The 23477-nt window shown below is 50.5% G+C and overlaps 2 protein-coding genes across 2 annotated transcripts; both read right to left on the reverse strand.

The window, feature by feature from the left end:
• Positions 1-374: 374 nt before the first annotated feature.
• On the reverse strand, positions 375-6717 carry LOC128627378 (tubulin alpha-3 chain). Its single transcript, XM_053664958.1, has 4 exons — positions 6582-6717; positions 5374-5522; positions 4426-5106; positions 375-671 (listed from the first exon to the last, which is right to left on the reverse strand). The coding sequence occupies exons 1-4, from the start codon at positions 6700-6702 to the stop codon at positions 375-377; spliced, it is 1248 nt and encodes a 415-aa protein (XP_053520933.1). The 5' UTR covers positions 6703-6717.
• Positions 6718-12115: 5398 nt separating this feature from the next.
• On the reverse strand, positions 12116-23035 carry LRRC74B (leucine rich repeat containing 74B). Its single transcript, XM_037131461.2, has 9 exons — positions 22882-23035; positions 22475-22617; positions 21940-22072; positions 20826-21032; positions 17740-17849; positions 16667-16782; positions 15517-15595; positions 13733-13828; positions 12116-12256 (listed from the first exon to the last, which is right to left on the reverse strand). Exons 1-9 carry the CDS (start codon positions 23033-23035, stop codon positions 12116-12118), a joined length of 1179 nt encoding a protein of 392 aa, XP_036987356.2.
• Positions 23036-23477: the final 442 nt, after the last annotated feature.

A 23477-nucleotide genomic window follows, 5' to 3' on the forward strand; every position in this document is an offset into this window, starting at 1 on the left:
TGCCCTGGCTGGTGTAGCTCTGTGGATTGAGTATCCGCCTTGAAACAAAAGGTTGCTGGTTTGATTCCCTGTCAGGGCTGCAGGCCAGGTCTCCAAATGAGGGCTTGCAGGAAACAACCAGTTCACGTTTCCCTCTCACACTAATGTTTCTCCCCTCCTCCTCCCTTCCCCCTCTAAAAGAAAATCTTCAAAAAACAAAATGTAAACGTTTTTCCCCTAGAAACACTTGTAAGTATCTGGATGTAGAATTTGTCAAAGTGCAGAACAAGACACAAATGATGCCTCAATACAGAAACTTTAATAGGTAAACATATCTTGTAACAGTTATAGTGGGGGGTAACACAAAGGGATGGGCGCCAGCACAACTCTCCCACTCAGTATTCTTCCCCTTCTTCAGCCTCCGCTTCCACGGAATCCACGCCCACCTCTTCATAATCTTTCTCCAGAGCTGCCAGGTCCTCCCGGGCCTCGGAGAACTCCCCTTCCTCCATGCCCTCCCCCACGTACCAGTGCACAAAGGCTCGCTTGGCATACATGAGGTCGAACTTATGGTCCAGGCGAGCCCAGGCCTCGGCGATGGCAGTGGTGTTGCTCAGCATGCACACAGCCCTCTGCACTTTGGCCAGGTCTCCCCCGGGAACAACGGTGGGGGGCTGGTAGTTGATGCCCACCTGCCAGAGAAGGGGAAATTAAAAGTTTATATTGTGGTCTCAGAAATGTGCTCTCAGCTTGTTTTTCAGAACTGGAGCTGTGGGCCCAGTATAAATGATGCCCTATAGAAACTGGTTTATTAGTTTTTGGCAGTATCTATCAACATTTACTATCCTTTGACCATGTATGTTCACTTTTTGGTTATTACACCCATACAAGAACACAGAGCTACATGTACAAAGATTTCTTTGAATTTAAAGTACCATAATAGCAAAGCTGGAAATAAATGCCCATCCTAGGAAACTACTTAAATTATACACCCAGACATATGCGACTATGAAAAAGAAGGAGAAATCTGTCCTGGTTTTAGGTCTTTTCAGAAGGTATCCACCCATGTAATATGAAAAATAGAGATATTTATTGAAGAATATACAAGAAACACTGTACACAGGACTGACACCTCAGTCCCCTTCGAAGTAGGCACCTTGGGACCTCACATAGTTCTCCCAATTGCCATCATCTGCTCCAACATATTTTCCTGAATCTCATTTATGGTTTGAAATCTCTTCCCTTTCAGAAGTGATATTAGTTTTGGGAAAAGCTGAAAGTCACAGGAGTGCCAAATCTGGGCTGTAGAGGGGGCTAAATCACCTGTGTGAACTATGTTTCGCTAACAAGTTGTACAAGACATTATGTGTGAATGGGTGATGGTGTCATGATGATGCTGCCAATCCCCAGTTGCCCATAAGCTGTGGCCAGATTCACCCAAGTAGTTTCCATGAAGGGATGTTCAAGCTTAACGCAAAATTTGATGTAGATTCCTTGCTCTACTTGCTCAGTCATTTCAATGTGACAACCACACAGTACACTTGCTCACTCAATGACAACTACTGTACCTGCTAACTAGTATAATGAAACGTCATTGTTCACCCATGCACATTCCAGTCCACTCTCCTTGGCTGCCAGGTTACACTGAAGTCACGCAAACCATTCTCATATTAACAATGGCTGGACTTTTTCTGGACAGACCTTGTATACTGGGTTGGCCAAAAAGTTTGTTTAGCATTTTGCATGAAATAAAAGACACATTTTTCATTTTCAACAGTAACTATTGATATGGATATTTTGAGCATGTCTGATATCTCCCTCATAGTATAATGTTGATTGCTCTCAATTAATGTCTTAATTTGATCACTATCAACTTCAACTGGTCTTCCTGTGTGTGGAGCATTTTCCAAGGAGAACCCTCCAGCACAAAATTTCACAAACCATTTTTCACACTTTCAATCAGTCACAGCAATCAGTCTCCGTACAATACACAAATCTTTTTTTGTGTGTTTTAGTTGCGTTTTTACCATTCTTGAAATAATAAAGCATAATATGCTGAAAATGTTGCTTATATTTTTCTATCTTCATTATTAAAATAACTACACAAAACTTCACCAATTTTGACAAGTTTTGTACACGCTGATATGACAGATGTCACAATACAATCTACCAGAACTGTTTCAAATGAAGTTAAAGACAACACTATGAGAGCCATCTTTTTGGCCAACCCAATAAATATGTCCAAGGTATATTATGTACTTGGTAAGAAGAAAAGCAAGTTGATTCTATGTATTTATGCTTAGACATACCTATAGAGGAACAAATAGACCAGAGCCTTGGACAGCTTAGAGATCATGCTGGTGGAAAACAAATGCCTGGCAGTGTGCTGAGGTGGTCACTGATCTATGCTCTGGTGAGCCAGGATAGCTGTTAGCAGCAGCCAGGCAATGCCAGTCCCCAGAAGAGTTTGGAGGAGCAGGGAGAAGGGCACAGAAAGTTCTGACCCTGATCAAGGGCTCTCATGGCTCTAAGGCCAGGCCAGCTGGCCCTACTAAGTGGGAGTGTTGCCAACTTCCTGTTCTCTGGCCACCTGTGTGCAGTGATTCCAGTCTGTCACCTACGTGAAAAGACTGTGCACACTTTGCCCATGTTGCCAACCTCCTTCATTATCACCCATATATCAAGGGGCATAATACACCTTGAACATGTACAGAAAATCACTTTAAGGACAAACAAAGCTCTGGGAAAGGAGAAAAAAACTTGTTTTTCTTCTTTGTTTTTATTTAAGATTTTTCAAATTTATTTTTAGAGAGAGGGGAAGAGAGGGAGATAAATATCAATGTGTGGTTGCCTCTCACACTACCCCAACTGGGGACCTGGCCTGCAACCCAGGCATGTGCCCTAACTGGGAGTCAAATCAACGATCCCTTGGTTCACAGGCTGGGCACTCAATTCACCGAGCCACACCAGCCAGGGCACTGTTTTAATATTTTGCCACATAATGTGCATTTTTATAATAAAAACCTAACTGTATTTAAATATGGAAGTTTCCTTGAAAATATCATGACCCTGAGCTGTGGTTGTTAAAGAACATATGGTGAAATCACACTCTTTGACAAAAAAAAAACTTAGAGCCATGAGAATTCAACACGGTCCCTCTGAGGCTGGACTGTGTTCTTTGGGGACAGTAGAAGCTTTAACTTCCCACACCTCCCAAACAACCAGCCTCCCTCCTGGCTCACAGAGGGCAGAGGCTCAGCTAGGAGAGTTACCTGAGCACAGGGCAAGCACCTTCCACAGTGCCTCCCAGCTGAGGCTGTCTTGGATATCCTTACTTTGCTTTTCTTTCTTTTTAAAAAATTTTTTATTTATTTATTTTTAGAAAGAGGAGGAGAGAGAGAGAAAGAGAGGGCGAGTTACACCAATGTGTGGTTGTCTCTCACATGGCCCCCAGCGGGGGGGGACCTGGCCCACAACCTAGGGATGTGTCCTGACTGGGAATCAAACCAGCGACCCTTCGGTTCGCAGCCCGTGCTCAATCCACTGAGCTACAGCAGCCAGGGGATGTCCTTACTTTTCAAAGGTCAGTGACTGAAAGAAGCTTTTCTTCACTCAAGAACTTGAAATGGAAGGTTTCCACTCCTACCTAAAACCTCTAAGGTCTGCACACCTATGTAAGATTTAAAGATTATATCCACATCAGTGAAACTTGTTGTAAATTCTATCCTTTTTATGAATCACTTTAACTCATCAATTTTATTTCCTCATAGATGACAGCATCACAGTGTCTTAAAGTGGGTGGGGCTGACAGAGGGCCAGAGAGTTTCAACAACTTGTGTGTAGTCAGTCTGGCGTGACCCTGGAATCTGCAACTCCCCAACACCTGAGGGCTCATGAGGGCTTACAGAGGTGGGGTCCACAGTTTTATCTAATGCAGAAAACCAACTGTGAACAAGGACTTCAGGCAGCACAAAGTTAATGAGCCCAAGCATGAAGAAGCATTAGCTTGGTAACCACAACAGGTGCAAAACCTGACATTCTGTGACTTAGCTTCCAAGGACATTATAGAATCAGTTTATCATAAAGGCTCAATTTCAAATATCAACATGAATTAGCAAAATGCCCAAGAAGTTTCTAATAGAAAAAGTAATTTCTAATTCCAGCCTATATTTTCCCACACTAATTCTACCACCCACATGGGCACAGATATCCTTCAGAAAATTTCCTTTTGTTAAAAAAATTTTTTTTTCTGACCACAGATAAAGACTGTCACGACTCAGGTAAGAAGTTCAAAAGACACCACAGGATACGTGATCACTCTGGTTCACTGACTGATGACCAGGGCCTAACTGCCAGGGAATGGGATTCCCCACAAGGGCAGCATTCGACCCCTGGGTGTGCTGTGCTGAAAGGCAAAAGCACTCGTTATTTACCACCCGGTCCTACCTTGAACCCTGTTGGGCACCAATCCACAAACTGGATGGTGCGCTTGGTCTTGATGGTGGCAATGGCCGCATTGACATCCTTCGGGACCACGTCCCCACGGTACAGCATGCAGCAGGCCATGTACTTGCCGTGGCGAGGGTCGCACTTGACCATCTGGTTGGCTGGCTCGAAGCAGGCGTTGGTGATCTCGGCCACAGACAGCTGCTCGTGGTAGGCCTTCTCGGCCGAGATGACCGGGGCGTAGGTGGCCAGGGGGAAGTGGATGCGGGGGTACGGCACCAGGTTGGTCTGGAATTCCGTCAAGTCCACGTTCAGGGCCCCGTCGAAGCGCAGGGAGGCCGTGATGGAGGACACGATCTGCCCAATCAGACGATTGAGGTTGGTGTACGTGGGCCGCTCGATGTCCAGGTTGCGCCGACATATGTCATAGATGGCTTCGTTGTCCACCATGAAGGCACAGTCGGAATGTTCCAGGGTCGTGTGGGTGGTCAGGATGGAGTTGTAGGGCTCCACCACGGCCGTGGACACCTGGGGGGCCGGGTAAATGGCGAATTCCAGCTTGGACTTCTTGCCGTAGTCCACCGAGAGCCGTTCCATCAGCAGAGATGCAAAGCCAGAGCCGGTGCCGCCCCCGAAGCTGTGGAAGATGAGGAAGCCCTGCAGCCCCGTGCACAGATCCGCCTGGGAGAAAGCAGAGACCGTGAGCGGCACCTGTCCGAGCCACACCGCCAACCTCCGACAAGCCTAGGTCGCTTCCCTTGGCCTCCACCAGAGCAAACGGATCCCAGTGGTCCCCAGGAAACACGCATCACACTTAGGGCCGAGGCAGAGCAGACACAAAGATGTATGATGCACTGCAGCCACACCAGACAGGAAGACCACGGGTTCCCTACTCTGGCCTGGGTTCTGCCAAAGGGACCCTGGAGGGCCTCCCAGTGCTCTTCTTACCAGTTTCCGGATCCGGTCCAGGACCAGGTCCACAATCTCCTTGCCGATGGTGTAATGGCCTCGGGCGTAATTGTTGGCTGCATCTTCCTTCCCGGTGATCAGCTGCTCTGGGTGGAAGAGCTGCCTGTAGGTCCCCGTGCGCACTTCATCTACAGAGGACACGTGTGCAGTGGCTCCTTAAGGACAGTTGTTAACCCGCCAGCATAAACAGACTTGGGGACCACTCAATTCTACCATGTTCCTCGCATCTCCACAGCATCAGTGTATCAGAGGGACTCCCTCTGTAGTACACAGAGCGCATCTGCACTCTGTGGCTCTAGGGAGGTAAACTCCACTCATGGCATAGATACCAGCTTGAGTGGTTCCCAAAGAAGGAACAGAGCTCACAGCCCTGCACACAGGCAATTCTACACGTGCATATTTCTTTCATACCAAAAGACATAATTAAACAAACCCTTCAAGCCTTGGCCAGTTAGCTCAGTTGGTTAGAGCACTGTCCTGATACACCAAGGGTGGGGGTTCCACCTGGTCAGACCATGTACAAGAAACAACCAACAAATACATAAATAAGTCAGAAAACAAACCCATATTTCTCTGCCTCTCTTGATTCCTCTTTCTCTCTAAAACTCAATACATAAAAAATTCTAAAACTTTCACACTGGACATCACCAGGTCAGTGTGGTTTTGGCCAGGCAGTCATATCATGGCCCCTGTGAGGCACACAGGGTCACATTCTGTCCTCTCCTAGATGGCCCCTGACAGGTGCTCTTTGCAGCTCTCCTTGGAAACTGTACTTCAGGCATCTAACCTGGAGGAAGCCAACAAACGTTCTCGCTTTTCTATGTCTGAGATGCATCGAAACTCATGTGCACCAGCCTGAGACAGTGCACAGCATTCATGAGATACAGAGAGACCCCAGGCAGGGCCTACAGCTGCCTCGAGCTTGGCAGTCACAGATGAATTGGTCACAGTCTCAGTTTCCTCCTGGGAAACTCCAGCTTTTTTTCCTGTATGTTAGGTTTTCCTAAATCAGAAGCCTAAGCCCCCATTCCAAGTATTCACTTTCAGTTTCTCGCCCACCACGGTCACGGATATACCCGTGTGTCTGCCCATCCTTTCTGCAGAGGGATTCCGAGGAGCACCCGCAGGGATTTGGCGAAGCTCTCCCAGCCTCCCTGGAAAGCCACCCTCCTTGCCCGAGCACCTACCCACCACGGTGGGCTCCAGGTCCACAAACACTGCCCTGGGCACATGCTTGCCAGCCCCAGTCTCACTGAAGAACGTGTTGAATGAGTCGTCCCCACCACCAATGGTTTTGTCACTTGGCATTTGCCCGTCAGGCTGAATTCCATGTTCAAGGCAGTACAGTTCCCAGCAGGCATTGCCGATCTGGACACCGGCCTGTCCCACGTGGATAGAAATGCACTCGCGCTGGGAAACAGAACATAACATGAGACCCATTTATTTTCAAGAAAATTATCACTGTATGGCATGAGAAATTAACATATACATGTTAATGTATGTTAATATACATTAACATATACTTAGACACGTACTTCAGTGTCTAAGGCTTTCTCAAATCTTATTTCCTTTTTTTTAAGTAAAGATTTTATTTACTTATTTTTTTTATAGAGAGGGGAAAGGGAGTTGATAGACTGCCTATAGCATGTCCCCAAGTGACCTCTAACTGGGGACCCACAACCCAGATACGCACCCTGACTGAGCATCAAATGGGTGACCTTTGGTTTGCAGGTTGGCACTACATCCGCTGAGTCACACCAGCTAGGGCTCAAACCTTATTTTCAATGAGGCTTATGTGACCTAATTATCCCCGTTGAATACTGAGGTACTCTATATCACCCTGGCTAAGTGCCAGAACCTAAGTGTTTTCTATTATACAAAAACTAGGTTATTGCCCTGGCTAGTATAGCTCAGTGGATTGAGTGCTGGCCTGTGAACAAAAGGGTCACTGGTTTGACTCCCAGTCAGGGCACATGCCTGAATTGTGGACACATGCCTCTTGTACAACCCCCTACTGGGGACCTGCAACCCAGACATGTGCCCCAGACCAGGAATCGAACGGCAACCTTTTGGTTCTCAGGCCAGCACTCAGTCCACTGAGCCACACCAGCCAGGGCAAATGCCCTACTTTTTAAAGATTCTCCTTAAAGTACCTATTCTGAATGTACCATCTCTTTCCTGCTGGGAACCTAACTGTACAGTCACTAATCACTTAATGAATTTTAGACACATCATCCTTACAAATACATAGATCAAATGAAATCTGAGATGTCTCACCCACCCTAAATTCTAATGTCCAATACTAAGACCTTGGAGGCCTTTTTTCTGTTATACAAGTATCAAATCTCAGTCAGCAGGGCGTCAAAGATTCTGTAATGCAGCAAAGGATCATTGACAAAGAGGAAGCAGAGTTTATTTTAACGTGAAGGAAGGAGGAGACCAGAAAGATGTGTTTGCGTATTTGATGGCAGGACGCTGAAGCTTCTGGATAAGTAGGGAACTTATCTCATAAACAAGAACATGAAAATGGGTAAAATTTTTGGCCCCTGAACATAAATCAGGGTACTGGCACCAAACTGTACCAGTGATTCCTCAGCCTTATGCACTCAGAGTAAAAAGAGGGGAAAGGCCATTTTCATGTAAGACCATCCTCGATGAAGCAAAATTTATTAATCTTATTAAACCTCTACCCTGCGTACCGTGACAAAATGGTAAAGTACACATAAAGTACTTGTGCACAGGCTGAAATACAGCTCTCTTGAGAAAAAGCCCATATATATATTTGAGTTACCAACTGTGAACTAGCTGAGTTTTTTTCATGGAATACTATTTGTACTCGAAAGAAATGACAAACTGGCTGTTCAGACTCGAACATTTGTTATTTATGTTAACGTGTTGCTTTAAAGTGAATAAATATTTTCACAGTTCTCAGTTTTAATTTCTAATGGGACGAGCGTAGCGAGGTCCGGAGACCAGAAGTTTGAGTACCGACTTACAGTCTTCAGGAATCCAACACTACGTACAGTCTGTCCTCTCAAGAGACGGAGTCAAGGCTACCCAACAACCAAGCTGTTGCCTTGGCTCATTATGGCCCAATTTCTGGGGAGCTGCCTGCCCTTGCCACTCCCGCTCTGGGGTGGGGCAGGGAGGAGGTCACCGATGGCCTTTGGGTGCACAAACTCAGAGCAAGCCAGCGTCCTCGTGTGCCAGTCCAGAGGGCCTCCAGACTTCGTGGTGCAGCCGGGAGGGCGCTGCGCTTGCTCTCCCCTGCCCCCCACTAGTCACCAATGCTCGCTTCTGCCGCACCCCAGACCTTTTCATCTGCGGCATCACGTGGCGGGCTTCAACTCCTCTCCCGCCTGGGCGATGGCAGCTTGTGGGTTTCTGAGGTCCTTCCAATATCCGCTGGGCCTACCGCGCCACCTCCCTGACCCAGGGCCTTACCATGGTGAACTCCGCCGCCGCCGGGCTCTGCTAACACACCTCAACCGACCTGCCGCCGCCGCGCGCCCAACTGCTGAGACCCTCCGCAATGCGCACGCTGCCCCTTAAGGGCCACCGATGCCCAGGTGGCCATTGGTCCGGAGCGCCATGGGGCAGGCCGAACTAGAATCCAGCTTCTGATTGGCTGTTGCTCGACCCATGGAGTGTGGCACTTTCTGATTGGACGTGGGTTTGGCGGGAAGGCTGTGGGGTCGAGGTGGACCGACCCCAGATCCAAGTCTTCCGGGTCGTTCTCCAACTTGAGATTGAAGCAGCTTTGGCGCCCCCCTGGGTGGGTCGGGGAACGTTACCATGTAAGTCCCCAGCGGCGTGCGAATGGCTTGATGTCCACCTTGTTTTGGCATCCCCTCGCCAGGCATGCTCTTGCCAGGCCCCGCCAGGCCCTCGCATCTCTGCTTCTTATTCAGGTCTTTGCAAACACGGGCACTTCCCAGAGGTGTGACCAACATCTACCCAAAGTCTGTCCCCTTGCCCTTTTCCACCCCTTTCCAGTGCAGAAAGGCCTTTCCCAGCCAGCACTCAGGAAACGGGCTGAATTTGATTACTTCTTTAATGAGGAATTGGTGTCCTGGGACGAGGGAGATGGGGTACACAAGAACTGGGCTGGGGCACAGTGTCCATTTTGGAGGACTTTGGAACAATCGCTTTGTTTCTTCCATTCCGTAAAGATCGACTGAATTTTCTTTAGGATCCAATTTGTGTTCACTTCTGGGAAGAGTGAGGGTGGAGGATCCGGGCCCACCCCCAGCTCATCACCATAACGCAGCACTCTGTTCTGGCGTTCCAGCCACACCCTTACTTTCTCCGTAGAGGAGAGTGGGGAACCCGCCCCCTGACATGGGACATGCCAGAGAGAGGGGTTGGAACTTACCTGAAGGACTGGGGGAGCCTCTGAACGGTGCCATCAGGTCTGCCCTTGGAAAGATGGCATTTGTAATAGGGAGGAGGGCGATGAAGGCGGTGGGGTCATCAGACTTCCTGGCCTTCTCCAGGGAAGCCAGGAGAAAGCCTCCCTGCCTATTCTCCCCCCAAAATGAATCTTTCTGTCTTATTCAGCTTGTGCTGCCATAACAAAATACCACAAAAAGAGTGGCTTAAGAAACAGAAATTATTTTCTCACAGTTCTGGAGGCTAGAATTCCCAGATCAAGGTCTGGGAGGGTGGGGAGGGTTGATTTCTGGTGAGGGCTTGCTTTGTGAATTGCAGTGTCTTGCTCTGACTTCACTAAGAAGCTTCCCTGGGGAGGGAAGCTTTCTGGTGCCTCTTCTTATAAGGACGCTAATCCTATTGGATCACAGCCTCACCCCTCTGACTTCATTTAACCTTAATTACTTCCTGTTTCCAAATATGGTCACATTAGGAGTTAAGGCTTTGAGATATGAATTGGGGGCTATAATTAAGTCTGTGGCACACTCTTTACTTAGGGCTCCAACCGCACCATGCACACAACTGAATTCTACCATGTTGTGTTTTTGAGTACTATTTATATTTCTGATTAGGAAAGTAACACATACTTAGAGTAGAAAATGTGGAAATGCAGGAAAATGTGAGTAAAATTAAAATCCATAAACTCACAAACAGGGTCGTTTTGGGAGGGGGGTCTTTGTCTTTTTCTAAACACAATTTGGACCAAACTATGACTTTTTTGCGGGGGTAACAACTTTCTTGAGATATAGTTCACATGCAATCATACAGTTTGCCCATTTAAAGTGGTATGCAATTAAATGGTTTTTATATATTCACAGAGTTATGCAGCCGTCACCACAGTCACTTTTAGAACATTTTGATCATCCCCAAAGTGAAATCCATTCCCTCTACCTGTCAACTCCCAATCCATCCTGTTTCCCCAGCCCTAGGCAACTTCTACTTTCTATCTCTGTAGGTCTGCCTCTTCTAAACATTTCACATAACCCGACTCATTCAATACATGGTCTTTTGTCACTGACTTCTTTTACTTTGCATACCTGGTGCTTTCACAAATTGTCCATGTTACAACAAGTACTGACACTTCATTCCTTTTTTCTTTTAACTCCTTTATTGAGATATAATTCACATACCATACAATTCACATATTTAAGGTATACAATTCAATTACTCTTAGTATATTCATATAATTATGCAGCTATTACCATAATCAATTTTTTTAAAGATTTTTAAAAATTTATCTTCAGAGGAGGGGAAGGGAAAGCGAGAAGGAGAGAAATATCAGTGTATGGTTGCCTCTTGTGAGTCCCCTGCTGGGAACTGGCCTGCAACCCAGGCCTGTGCCCTGACTGGGAATTGAACCGTGATCTTGTGGTTCACAGGCCTGAGCTCAATCCACTGAGCTACACCAGCCAGGGCAATTTTAGGACATTTTTATTACTCTAAATTTCACTCCTTTTTATTGACAAATAATATACCATTATATGGGTATACCACATTTTATTTATCCATTCATCAGTTGGTGAGGATTTGTACTTTGTGGATATTATTAATAATGCTGCTGTGAACATTTGTATACAAGTTTTTGTGTGGACCTGTGTTTTTATTTCTCTAGGTGTGGATTTGCTGGGTCATATGGTAACTCCATGTTTAACCTTTGGCAGAATTGCCAAACCATGTGGTTTTTTTATTCTGATTTTCTCACCTAACATTAATTGTGTGTCATTTCACAAATTGCTCACTGTACTCTGAACACTTGGTTCTCAATGTTTGCAGAATTCCAAATCTTAGTAACCAATCCCCTCGTATTTGGCACTTAAATTATTTCCAATTTCCATTATTATAAGCAGCATTGTTTCTGCAGAACAGATGAGTTGGATTGTAGGATCAAAGGACACAGGCAGTTTTGAGGCTCTCGGTGCCTAATGATAAGGTGCCTTCCAAACAAGTTGGGACAGTTTGCGTCACGGCCAGTTGCGTGTGGGAATCCAGTTGCACACCACCTTATATCTTAATTGTTTCCTGAACTAGTCACCAGAGCAGGAAACTGTTTGGGCATCTTTGGCCCCGTGCCCAGCTCACTGTGCAGCACATGGTACAACTTCGTGTTCCATGAAGGAGTGAGTGCAAAGGAAGGCCCGGATCCGTTCGGTGGTCAGGGATGGAGCGGAGGGTACAGGGGTCTGAGTCACTGTGAAGGTCAGTTCCATAGGAATCACCACCTGGTTTCCATGGGGACTCAGTGTAAACTTAAGTGGTAAGAAGGCATCATGAGGTCACACTGCACCGTCATTTAGGGGCAGACGCTGGTCTGAAGACTGCCAAACTCTTTTCTGTACTCCACTCTGCCAGCATCCGTCTTTATGCAGAGCCCTGGAAGCATTACCTTCACTGAGCTAGCGAGGTCATCAAACTCTCTGTTCACCTGGACATCCTGAGGAGAAACCAATGATCGTTTTCTGAGAACTTGACCTTTTTACTTACACACCCAAGTTCTTGAAGAAGCTCCTTAGGACAGCCTCTCTCCTGTGGGTGACAATGTCATCCCTCCCCAAACTATTAAAACCAAAAAAAAGAAGCTGCTCCAGGGAGGCTTCTAGCGGCCTGCTCTGTTTCCTGGGCTGGGGGCTGCTCCTGTATGTGTGTCCTGAAAATTCACCAAGCTCTGCCCCTAATGTGTGTGCACTTTTCAGCATAAATGTTTCTCAATTTAAAAAAAAAGAAAGAAGAACAAAGGGGCTGGGGGGAGAGGAGAGTGGGCACCAGCCGAGTCTTCTCTGCGCAGGCCCTGTCCCTGGGGTCTGCCATCTCATCCTGCCTTCACAGTGGCCCTGGGTGGTAGGTGTTAGCCCCCTTGTACGTAAAGATAAGACCGAGTTCTGGAAAGAGTTTTATGAGCACTGTAAGGATTCAGAAATATTTCCTTTACAGCTGAGGGTAACATCCAAGCCAGATCAGACTAATGGTAACAGTAAAGGGAAAGGAAAATAGAAGACAACGTCTAAATTAGTGTTGGTCTCTAATGCAAAATCCAAGATCCCATAGGACAGGCTCAGCACTTGGTTCCAGGCCGATCTGATTCCAAATCCTGTGGTATTTCCACTGTACTAAAAGCTTCTGATGATAACCATACATTGTATCAAATAAGCGTATATGCATTTTGTCAGGACAATTTCATATATCATTCCATTTTTTTAGAGTGATAGAATTCAGTCATAAGCGGAACTCTCAGAGCAGAGGGAACATGGTCATCGCTATGGCTTTGGAGCCGTAGAGGTCAGGCAGGTGGAAGGAAAGGATAAGGATGTTCGAAACCAGTTGTCCAGCCAGAAGACTGTAAACACATGTCTCTGGCAAGACTTCAGCTCAAGTCTGGGTTGAGATAAATCGGGGTGGAACAAGCAGTGACGTGCAACTAGGCTTTCTGTTAATAATTCATATTTGGGCATTTTCTCCTTAATGTTAACCACCTTAGAAAAGGGTGACATTTGTTTTTATATTTAAAAGGCAAATTGAATGAAGAGAAGTCCTGATTTCCCTCACAGGCACACTAGTGACTTTTCCAGCACTGTGACTCACTTGCAGGCAGTACAGGCTGGGTGGGCAAGGGGGCACCTTTCGGCTGCTGAATCTGCCAATCCAGGTATCAGTGAACAGTGAGCATTGTCCCCAGGTCACTTATTCTCTCTTCAACCAATGAAGAGCCCAGGCCCGGCTCCAAGGGGAGACCACAGTGGTACCCCCAGTCAGGAGTGGGAGTGGAGCCAGAGTGGCCTGGGGTGGAACTCAGACTGGGCCGTGCCATGTACGGGCGCAGGGCTCTCTATTTCTCTAAGGCCCACTTTCTCCCTCTAAATACACCCTAGGGCTGTGGGGAGGCTCAGGGGTGAGGTTTATAAAAAGTTCTTACAGAGAAATCCAGCAGTTCCAGGGGAGACACTGGATTAGCCTGGACAGACTTGAGGACACCCAAGCAGCCTTCACTTCGCATGGGGTTCCTGGATACCTAAGAAACACACATGCACACAAAGCCGAGGAAAGCTGGTCCCAGGGAGGCCAGGAGAGCAACAGGAAAGGGAAGTTAGGGATTGCTCATCTCTGATGATGCGCCTCCGCACAGCCCCACTGTCTCAGCTCACAAATGTCTCCCCAGGCAGAATGCCCTGAGTGAGGCTGCAGGGCCCGGGAAGAGAGGAAGTAGGCACTGAGCGCCCACCCAGTGCCTGGCTCTGCTGCACGCCAAAGATACAGACACTCGGATACACTCCTACCCTTAAAGAGCTCACCAAATGGAGAAGAGAGTAAAGAAACATCACAAAGTGCAGTGTGATCAGTGCAACGAGAGTGTGAGTGTGAACCAATTCTACGTGGGAGGTCAGGTTGGATGGGTGATCAAACATCTGAGCTGAGCTTTACAAGTGAGTGGATAGAGCAGGATATTTCAGCAAGAAAATCAGCAGGAGCAAAGAGAGATGGGAAACAGTGTCTGGAGAATTCCATGGAGCCTGGGTGAGAGGTGAATTTCAAGGCAGGAGGGAAAGGCAGGTGAGCAACAATGCTAAGCTGGAATTTATCTGGTGGGGAGCCTCGGATGGGTTTAAAGCAGGGAGGAGCAGAGGCATATTTCAGGTTTAGAAAGATCAACTGATAGCAAATGGGGGAAGAGCCAGAGATGAGAAACTAGCTGGTCAACAAATCGTGAGGAAGGAAAGTGAGGAGGAGGAGCAAGCAGCCCCAGTGCTCTGCAGGAGGTGCCGTGAAGGAGGGAAGATGTAGGAAAGAGAGGGAGGGATAAGCACTGGGCCCCAGCTTCTGACTGGTGAGAAGGAGCCCTGCCTCTAACGCGCCCCCACCCCCACCCCCACACACACACCAAGAGGCGGCCTCTAGAGGGAGATGATTCATTCAGGTTGGACTCTCAGAATCCCATGCACCTATGGGACAGCTGAGGGACCATCCAGCAGGTGGAAATTTGGAGCCAGAGCTGAGGAAAGAGGTCCAGTGCAGGAAGGGGGCGGGTGGGATGGGGGTGGGGGTGGATGGTGGGAGAGCAGTGACCCTCAGGCTCCAGACAGGAGTGCTATATGGGGCTCCTCTGCCGACTGAGGGAGCTGAGGGTCAGATAGGGCTGGATGTCCCCCCTGGAACTTGTAGCACTGTCCTCTGAACACATGCTGTTGGCACAGTGGTTCTCAGGGAGCTTCTCTACCCTCATTGCACCCTCACTTCTCTCTCTTCTGCTTAGCTACTCCCTCCCCACTGGCAACCCTGGAGGAGGGAAACCCCTGCTGTGTGTGCTGGGCCTCAGGCAGGTCTGAGAAGTGGCCAGCAGTATTCCCCAGGCTGATCCCAGGTTCTATCTAGCAAGGCCAGAGGAAGAACACAGAAGAAGATGAAGTGGAAGCAAGGGTGCTCAATCCTCAGCAGCAGAGCATCACTCCAGTGGGTTCAGAAGGAGAAAGGACAGCTGGGAGATGTGGTGATGCCACTGGGAGGGGAGGATGGGGCAGGGAGGAGTCTGAAGCAGTGTGTGGGCCACACCGGAAAGGTGTGAGTGAGTGGCAAGGGGAAGAAGTGGTACCAGAGGAATCCTGCGTTCCCTGATGCCACTGGGGTGGAAGCAGTTGGCAAGGGATCTGTGTGGGCAGGCTCAGGCAGATCTGCTGGGGCCTCCCCCATCAGGCTAGCACTCACAACAAGAATCCTCAGTGTCTGGTTGACCCGGAGGCCCAGGCCCAGGCTCAGGGCTCCCACCACAGAGATATGGTTGTTGCTGCAACAGAAAGACATGCGCATTGTGCTACCTTTTGAGGAGCTGTGGAGACCCAGATTGTCCCAGGGTCCCAGCTGGCACTGCTGGTGTATCCCCTAGGTGGGGCTTCAGTTCCATTCTCCACCCATGCCCCAGGGATCCTGGGCAGGTCAGGGAGTATAGGCTGGATAGTGACCCTCCTTCAGTGGAGGCTCCCAGTGTTCGGGGAGATCACCCAGCTGACATGTCTGGAGATGTCCCCCCACCCCACCCCAGCTGTTGCCCCCTGGCAGTCAGAGCTCAGCAGATGCTCTGCCCCAGCTGATCCCTGGCACCTATCCCCATGATGGCATTTGTTTTGGAAAACCACCCAGCTCCCTTCCCACATCTTCTCCTCCTCTTCCTGCTGGACCCAGGCCTCAGCATAGTACTTGGCCACTTTGTCTCTGAAGCCAGTCCTATTTCTCTCTGACTTCTCAAATTTCAGCATTTCTCGCGGAATTCCCTGGCCTCGGCTCCTGCAATGGGATGGAAAGGAGGGCAGAACTATAGCAGGCAGGCCCTGCTCACGCTGCAGCCCCTGGGAGGGGCTCAGCCATGGCATTCCAAACAGGACCTGTTGGGCCTCTGCCTCTTTCCATCCCTCTGAATCTGTGGCCCCTGCCCTGGTTACCTGCTGAGGGCTGAGGGCTGAGTCTGCCTGGGCGTGGAAGAGCAGCTAACACACTGCAGGCCCCCCAGCAGCCACCTGCAGAGCAGAGCACGAGTGTGTGCCCACTTGTTGGAGTCGGCTTCTCTTCTGACAGGGAGGAAAACTCACAGAGCACCCAGCCCACACCCGGCTCTGCTGAAGAGGCTTTTACATACGTTTGTAATTGCTAGCTCCTGCCTATGTGGTAGGAATTATGAGCCCAGCATATAAATGATGACCTTGAGTGAGAGGACATCTCCCCGGCTGTGGCCCAGCCCCATCACAGACTGGCCAGTTTGGGAATTAAAGTGGTGAAGAGTAACAAGATCATGGGGCCCCTGGTCCCTGAAGCAGCGATGAGCCCACACACTGTGACATGGGGGACACCCTGTGCACCTCACCTCATGTTGAGTTCCTCCAACACATTGTTGGTCCTAAGTGCCTCCCCCACTGCAGAGGCTCCAGGATCTCCAAAGCCATTGTACGAGATGTCCAGGACTCTCAGGAAGATGTTTGCCTGGGATACAAAAGAGCAAAGCCATGGGACCACAAGTGACAGTGGACAAAGGGCCACAGCCTTTAAGCCCAGGGCACCTGGGGTGCAAAGATCAGGGACTGAGCAGAAGGACAGAGGTTTCAAGGCAGAGTCTCGTGGCTTGGATGATGGTGACCAGTAGAGCTAAACAACCAGAAGCACAGCACAGAGGTGGGTCTGCTTGTGGCAGCAGGCCCCAGAGACAGAGTAAGCAGGCCCCACGGCTGCTTGGGGGCCTCTCAAGGGCAAGTACCCCAAGGCACAGAGTAGCTCAGGGGCCCGAAGATGGATGAAAACTGCCCACGGGGCTGTGATGGGGAGAAGGGCGGGAGCTTGTAGGTACACTGGGAAGACAGGGATGTCAGCTCGTGGGCCAGGGCCCCAGCTCAGCCTCTGTTGGAGGGCAAGTCAGTGGCTGCCATTCCCTGAGGAGAACCTGAAAAAGGTACCTGACACAGGGGACACTACCAGTGTTTTGTGCCACCTTTTCAGGGGCTGGAGCCACCCATTCCCAAGGCCCGCAAACCATAACTATGGGAGCAGGTGGCTCGTTAGAGTGTGTGCTGGGATCCAAGGGCGCAAGGGTGGCTCTCAAGGAAGCACTGGTGCCTGCCCCATAGTGAGCATGTGTCACCAGTCTGCGCACTGTGCCCTCCCAGCAGAGTGTCTTGATGTCTGGGGAAGGTGTGCCACATTCAGCTGGCACACCTCAGTAAGTGACTTGAGATGGGCACAGTGTATTGAAGTCGTTAAATGGGGCTGGAAAATTAAAGACACCTAACAAAATATTTCTTAAGCTCTGCTTAAAAGATCCAAGGCTCATTTCTGAAGAGCTGCAGTGATGGGGAGCTAGCCCTTGGGAGACTTGGCTTCAAGGGGCAGTCTGGAGAGGCTGGCTGTGGGGTGGGGTGGGGTGGGGTGGGGGTGCAAACCTCATACCCCCAGTCCTCTGGCAAAAGAGACAGCTCCTGGGCCTCGAAGATGATTCCAGCTTACGTTAAGCTCAGTGAGTCCTGTGTTTTCTGCCAAGGCTGGTCCAAGCATCTCTCCTTCCAAAACACCAAGACAGACATTCTTATTCACTCTGTTCATTCTTTCAAAGAATAATGCTGATGTCTGTGGTGTGACAGGGTCTCTGCTGGGCATGAGGGTCACAGAGTTGGGCTTTCCCTGCTTCTGAGGATTTCATATTTAGTGGGGGAGATATAAGGCAGAAATGAATGGGATGTGAGCTAATATTACTACAGACTGGAGACATGGGAACAGAATGGAGGGAGGTAACCCTATTTGGGGAGTGGTCAGGAAAGTAGGGACAGAGGAGATAAGCTTAAAGACTAAGGGACTCACCACGCATGTCCGCACACAAAGAGCAGACAAGGAAATGTGCAGAGACATGGGGAGCACGGGGTACTTGGGGGAGTACACGCCAGCCTGGCTCTGGGGGCAGAGACAGGGAAGCCTGTGGAATGAGGAGCAGCGGGCCACTGAGAGATGGTGAGAGGGCTTCAGTACCAGGCAAGGGTCTTGGGCACTGTTCTATTATTGGTGAGGGAGCCGGGAGGTCTTTAATAAGTGAAAAGTCTGGCTCGGTTGGGGATTGTTCTGCAAAGTGAGGGGTCTCCAGTTCCATTTTTGGTCAGGGCACATGCTTGGGTGTAGGTTCAGTCCCTGGTGGGGGGATGTAGGAGAGGCAACCGATCAATGTTTCTGCCCCACAGTGGTGTTTCTATCCCTATCTTTGTCCTTCCCTTCCCCTCTCTAAAAGTAAATAATTAAAATCTTTTTTAGAAAAGAAATGGCAGGCTGGATTCCTCAGTGGGTATAGGGGATGGACTGGGGTGGGTGGGGGCAGAGATACAAGGCTAGGGAACTGGTTGAAAGGCTTGTGACATAGTCTAGGCAGGAGGTGACAAGACGGACACAACTGTTGTGAAGAGGAGGCAGTTGTGGTAGGAAAAGGAAATGGTGGGGGAGGCATGTGGGGTGAGAGACCCTAGGGATACTTAGTATGTAAGTGAGCAGAAGCCCTAGCCGCCCACACACTCTGCTCTTCACTGTCATCACTCCACCAGTCTGACCTCTTCCAGGTCACGAAAGTGCCAGCACCAACACACCTCTTGGCCGATGCCCCTCTTCACCTGGCTGACAGCTCTTCATCCTTCTAATCTGGGCTCTTGGCATCAGGAAGCCTTTCCTGCCCAGCTCAGCTGGGCTACCTTGGACCTCATGTCCACTGCTTTCATCCTTCCAGGCTCTGGCCATTAGACTTCTCTCCGCCTGGTGTGTCACCCCCCTCCACCTGGTCCCAGCACCTAGCATAGGTCTAGTAAGGCTGGTCTGAAGAAATGCACAGAGGAAAAACATGAACTGAGCAGAGCACTCAGCCAGAACACTAGCCAGCAGACACTTTTAGCACCTTGGAGAGCTCCCGCAAAGCCTCAAGGCAGCCCTGCGCTGCTGCCCTGAGAACGGGGTTCCAGACTCTGCGTCCAGCACTGGGTCTGATGCCCACAGGTTCTCTTTCAGATACAGTGCTTTCCTCTTCCCCAGACACTTCCAAGGCCGGGAGGAGTTGGCGGTGGTCCCTCACTTTGTAGGGAGGCCCTAGTTTGCTAAACAGCTGGGGGGGGGGGGCTGGTAAGAAGTTTCTTCTAAACGCATGCGTGAATTACCCCTCTGGTAGTTTTCATGTTTCATCTTTGTGACCCCTGCAGCCAATCTATGAAGTAGGTGCTACCGTTACCTAGGGTTAGGTGGGCAACTGAGACCCGAGCTCCTTCACCCCTCCAGGGAGTCGGGCCCACCCACGGGTCCTTACTTAGGGAAACAAAATGGTCCACTATATCTGTCCTTTTCCAGGCTGAGGACCCCCAACTCTATAATTTGTGCAGCCTTTGCAGGGCCTTAGCTTCCAGCCCTCTCCATCCTGGCTGCCTGTCTGGTGCTTGCCCTCTGGTGGTGCAGGCCTAGAGGGACACCTATACTTTGCTGAAAGTCTGAAATGAGTTTCTCTTTTAATTTCACTGGCTTCTCACAATAATTATCTTAGAAGGCAAAGTGGCTCTCTGGCAGTTAAATTCTAGGGCTGATTCTCACAGGCCAGAGCTGGTGCCATAACATTCGCTCTAAGCAGCTTGAGACAGAGCAGCAATTTCCAAACTTTCTGGATCAGACAAATCTCCTTGGGCATCTGGTAAAATTCAGATGCATGGACACCCCCCCCCACACACACCCCCAAGAATCTGGTTCAGCAGGTGCCCAGAAATCTGTATTCCTAACCCAGGATCCCAGGTGATTTTTATAATTGATTGGGGGGTTGAGGGCAGGCAAAGCAGATAGCCCATGCAAAGGCCCTGGGGCATGAGAGAAAGTAGTAAGATCAAAGCATCCCGCTAATGTCTTCCACAGCACTTAGAATAAGATCTGCATGCCTTTTGCCATGATTTGTAGCTCTACAGCCCCCTGTTGCCTCTCTACCCCAAGGCCTCGCCACTCTCCCCTGACTCACTAGCCTAGTCACTCTGTTGTCTGTCAGTCTGAGAGATAGGCCTGCATGTTCTCTGTCCTTCTGCTTGAAATGCACTCCATCTAATCTTGCCATGGCTGATTCCTGCCCCCCCTGCCCATCTCAGTTTAAATGTCATCTCTGTACAGAGGCCATCCTGGCCACCCCTGTAGTGGGTGGTTCCAATTCTTCTCTAGAATTATGCCCCCTTTTTTGAAGCATCAAGAATTATGGAAAATTATGTTCTTAATATGTGTTCTTTAAGGCCGCGGGCTTTGTTTTGTTCATGGCTAGATCCTTAGTAGCCAAATCAGCTCCCAGCACATTGTAGCAGCAGGCACGGAGGTATTCGTGAATTAAGAGGCTGTCTGTAGAAGAAGTGGGAAAGGGGCAGGTCGCAGTGGGACCTGGGGAGCAGCAGCTAGAGCATGGATGGCCAGATTGGTCCTGCCAATCCCTACCCACCTCTCCCCAGGAAGATGAGCTCAAGCGCCCCATGGTGGCCCTGGCCAGATACTACCTGCTTGGTCATTTAGCTGGTTATAGCTCAGGTCAAGGGAGTTCAGGCCCGTGTGGGCCAGCAGGAGTTCAGCAAGGTACTGGGCTGCCTGCTCCTCCAGGCTGTTCCCTGCCAGCTGGACATTCCGTATGGCCGGGTTTGCCATGAGGGCGGCACAGACGACCTGGGCTCCCACCGCTCCCAGCTGGTTCTCTGACAGGTCCACATCTGGGGGTCAGCACCAGACCTAAGTCAGTGGAATTCAAAGCCAGGCACCATCCTCCTCCACCCTTCTTCACCTCCGAAACCTCCAGGCCGGAGGCAGCAGAAGGGGCTTTGTAGCCGAACCATCCTGGGGCACATGGTAATTCTGACACCCATCAGCTGGGTATCCTCAGGCCCCAGGCAGCTCCCCTGTTGCCCATCCCCACCCCACATGTGCAGTAACTTTTGTGCCAAGGGGCTAAAACCACCTACTTCCTGTTGCTATGGAGAATGCTCATGGTGGAAATGCAGCTGCCCTGTAGATCGTTGGTGACTGGCAGCAATACAGTCCACCCACAGAAGCCCTCACTGCCACACTTCTGGGATTGGCAATAGCAGTCTAGGTGGCCATGCTCAGGGCACTTCTGCGGGCCCCACGCAGTTTCACCAATGCTCATGCAGCATATCCTCAAGGACTGAGTGGTATTGTTGGGCCATTTCCCAGACTGGCAGCTGAGGCCTAGAAAAGTTTGGCTCCTTGCCCAGGGTTACCCCACTCTTTGGTGGTAGAGGTGGCATTTGGATAGAGCCCCACTGAATACCCACCCAGCCCCCGCTCCTCTCGCTCTGCCCAGCCCCCACCTGTGTGTCAAAGGACCCTCCAACTTGCATTCAGTCGTTGGGAGGCCACCATGTGAAGAGTGGTCTGGCCAGGGGAGGAGGTGAGTGGGTGGGGTGGGCTGGTCAGGATAGGAGTGGCGTCCAGCGTCGGGTGCACCACAGAGGGCCTAACTCCACCCTTGGGATGAGGCCCCGACCCAGCAACCCCAGCCGGCTCCAGGTGAGAGAAGGTCTGGCTGTGTATGAGGGGCACACCCCTTAAGAAAGGGAGGACCCAGGTCTGCCCATCTGCCCGAGGCTCAGCACCTACCGCGGATGCTGCTGCTTTTTCTCAGGGCGCGTGCCAGGGCCACCGCACCGGCCGCACAGAGCCCATTGTCTCGGAGGTCCAGACGCTTGACATAGGGATTGGAGGTTAGAGCAGAAGCCAGAGCCCGGGCCCCCTGGAACAGAGAGGGACCTGAAAGGCCTGGTCCTTCCCAGGGCCAAAGGCCCCAGGCACAGATAGCGACTACTCTGGCTCGTGTTTCCAGAGCTCAGCCCTCGTGGTGAGTTCCAGGTGGAAGGCCCACCTTTCCCCATGGAACCAGGAGTCACCTGCTTCTCACTCTAGGCTCCTCCCAGCTCTCACCTCCTGGAGCAGGTTAGGTGCCTCCCTGCAGGCTCCCCAGCCCTATACTGAGCTCTGTCATAGCCAAGATCCCACCTGTCACCCAGATGTGGGAGTGGGATAAGCCTGGCACAGAGCAAGGTCATGGAGTGTGTGGAGTGGACTCAGGAAGAAGGCCACACCCATGGCTGCATCCTCCCAAGTTTTCCCCCCTCAAGCCCAGCCCCCAGGGTACCTGGGGCCCCAGACCACGGTACCGCAAGTTCAGCTCTGGGGCTCTCCCTTGGCGCAGAAAGCAGGAGACAGGCACAGCGCTGTAGGCCTGGCATGACCTCAGGTAGAGCGTGTCTGTGACCAGTTCTCCAAGACCATGGATGCCTGATAGAAGACAGCGAGAAGAATGTGGATTTCTATTCAGGCACAGCCAGCCACCTTCCAAGGGCTGCCCCACCTTCTCTCACTACCCAGTATTTTAACATCACTAATGGTGGGACTTCTGATGCTCCCAGGAGCATTGCAGAGAGGGCACCGATGCGCTGAAGGTGTCCCATGGAGGGGACAGAGGCCTCTGTCCACTCAGCCCCAGCCTGTTCCCTCCACCACTCCCAGAGGGCCGGCCTGGCAACCCCTGCCCAGGGGCACCTTCTGTCTCCAGGTCGGAGTCTGAATCTGTGTTCGAACCGTCCTGGGCTTCCAGGACCTCTGTAAGACTCCCAGCGGCAGCCTCCACCTCCTCTTTCCCCTGCTCTTCATTCTCCCCTGACTTCCCGCAGTGACCGGTCATAGTTAAGCTCATTCTGCAGTTGCGGGCACCAAGGCTGGGACTGCGCTCCACTGCCTCCGGAGCCCAGCTACGGAATTTGGGCGGACCCTCCGGCTTCAGCCACCAATCGCAAGTGGTGTGCAGTAAACAGGCGCCTGCTGTTGCAAATAGAGACGACGCAGTCACCCCGACAACTTGATGTTGATGGTTGCCGCAGAAACCTCCGCGGGTCTGACCCACCTTGAGTGGGATCCTAGTTAGACAGAAAAGAACGAGAGCCCCGGCAGGCGCAATGCCGGGCGCTTTACGGGCGCTTGTTCTCCCTGCATCTCATACCTTCCCAGGAACTGGGGACGAAGCCCATCTCTGGGCTTTTACTCCCTGCACTCGGGCGGTATTGGCAGCCAGCTGTGTGAGGCCATCACACGGGAGGGCTTGGGGCACCTCGTGGAGCCTAGCCACCCTCCTCTCTGGG

This window comes from Artibeus jamaicensis, unplaced genomic scaffold (genome assembly GCF_021234435.1).
Source record: "Artibeus jamaicensis isolate MK-2021 breed Jamaican fruit bat unplaced genomic scaffold, CSHL_Jam_final contig_1128, whole genome shotgun sequence".
NCBI lineage: Eukaryota > Metazoa > Chordata > Mammalia > Chiroptera > Phyllostomidae > Artibeus > Artibeus jamaicensis.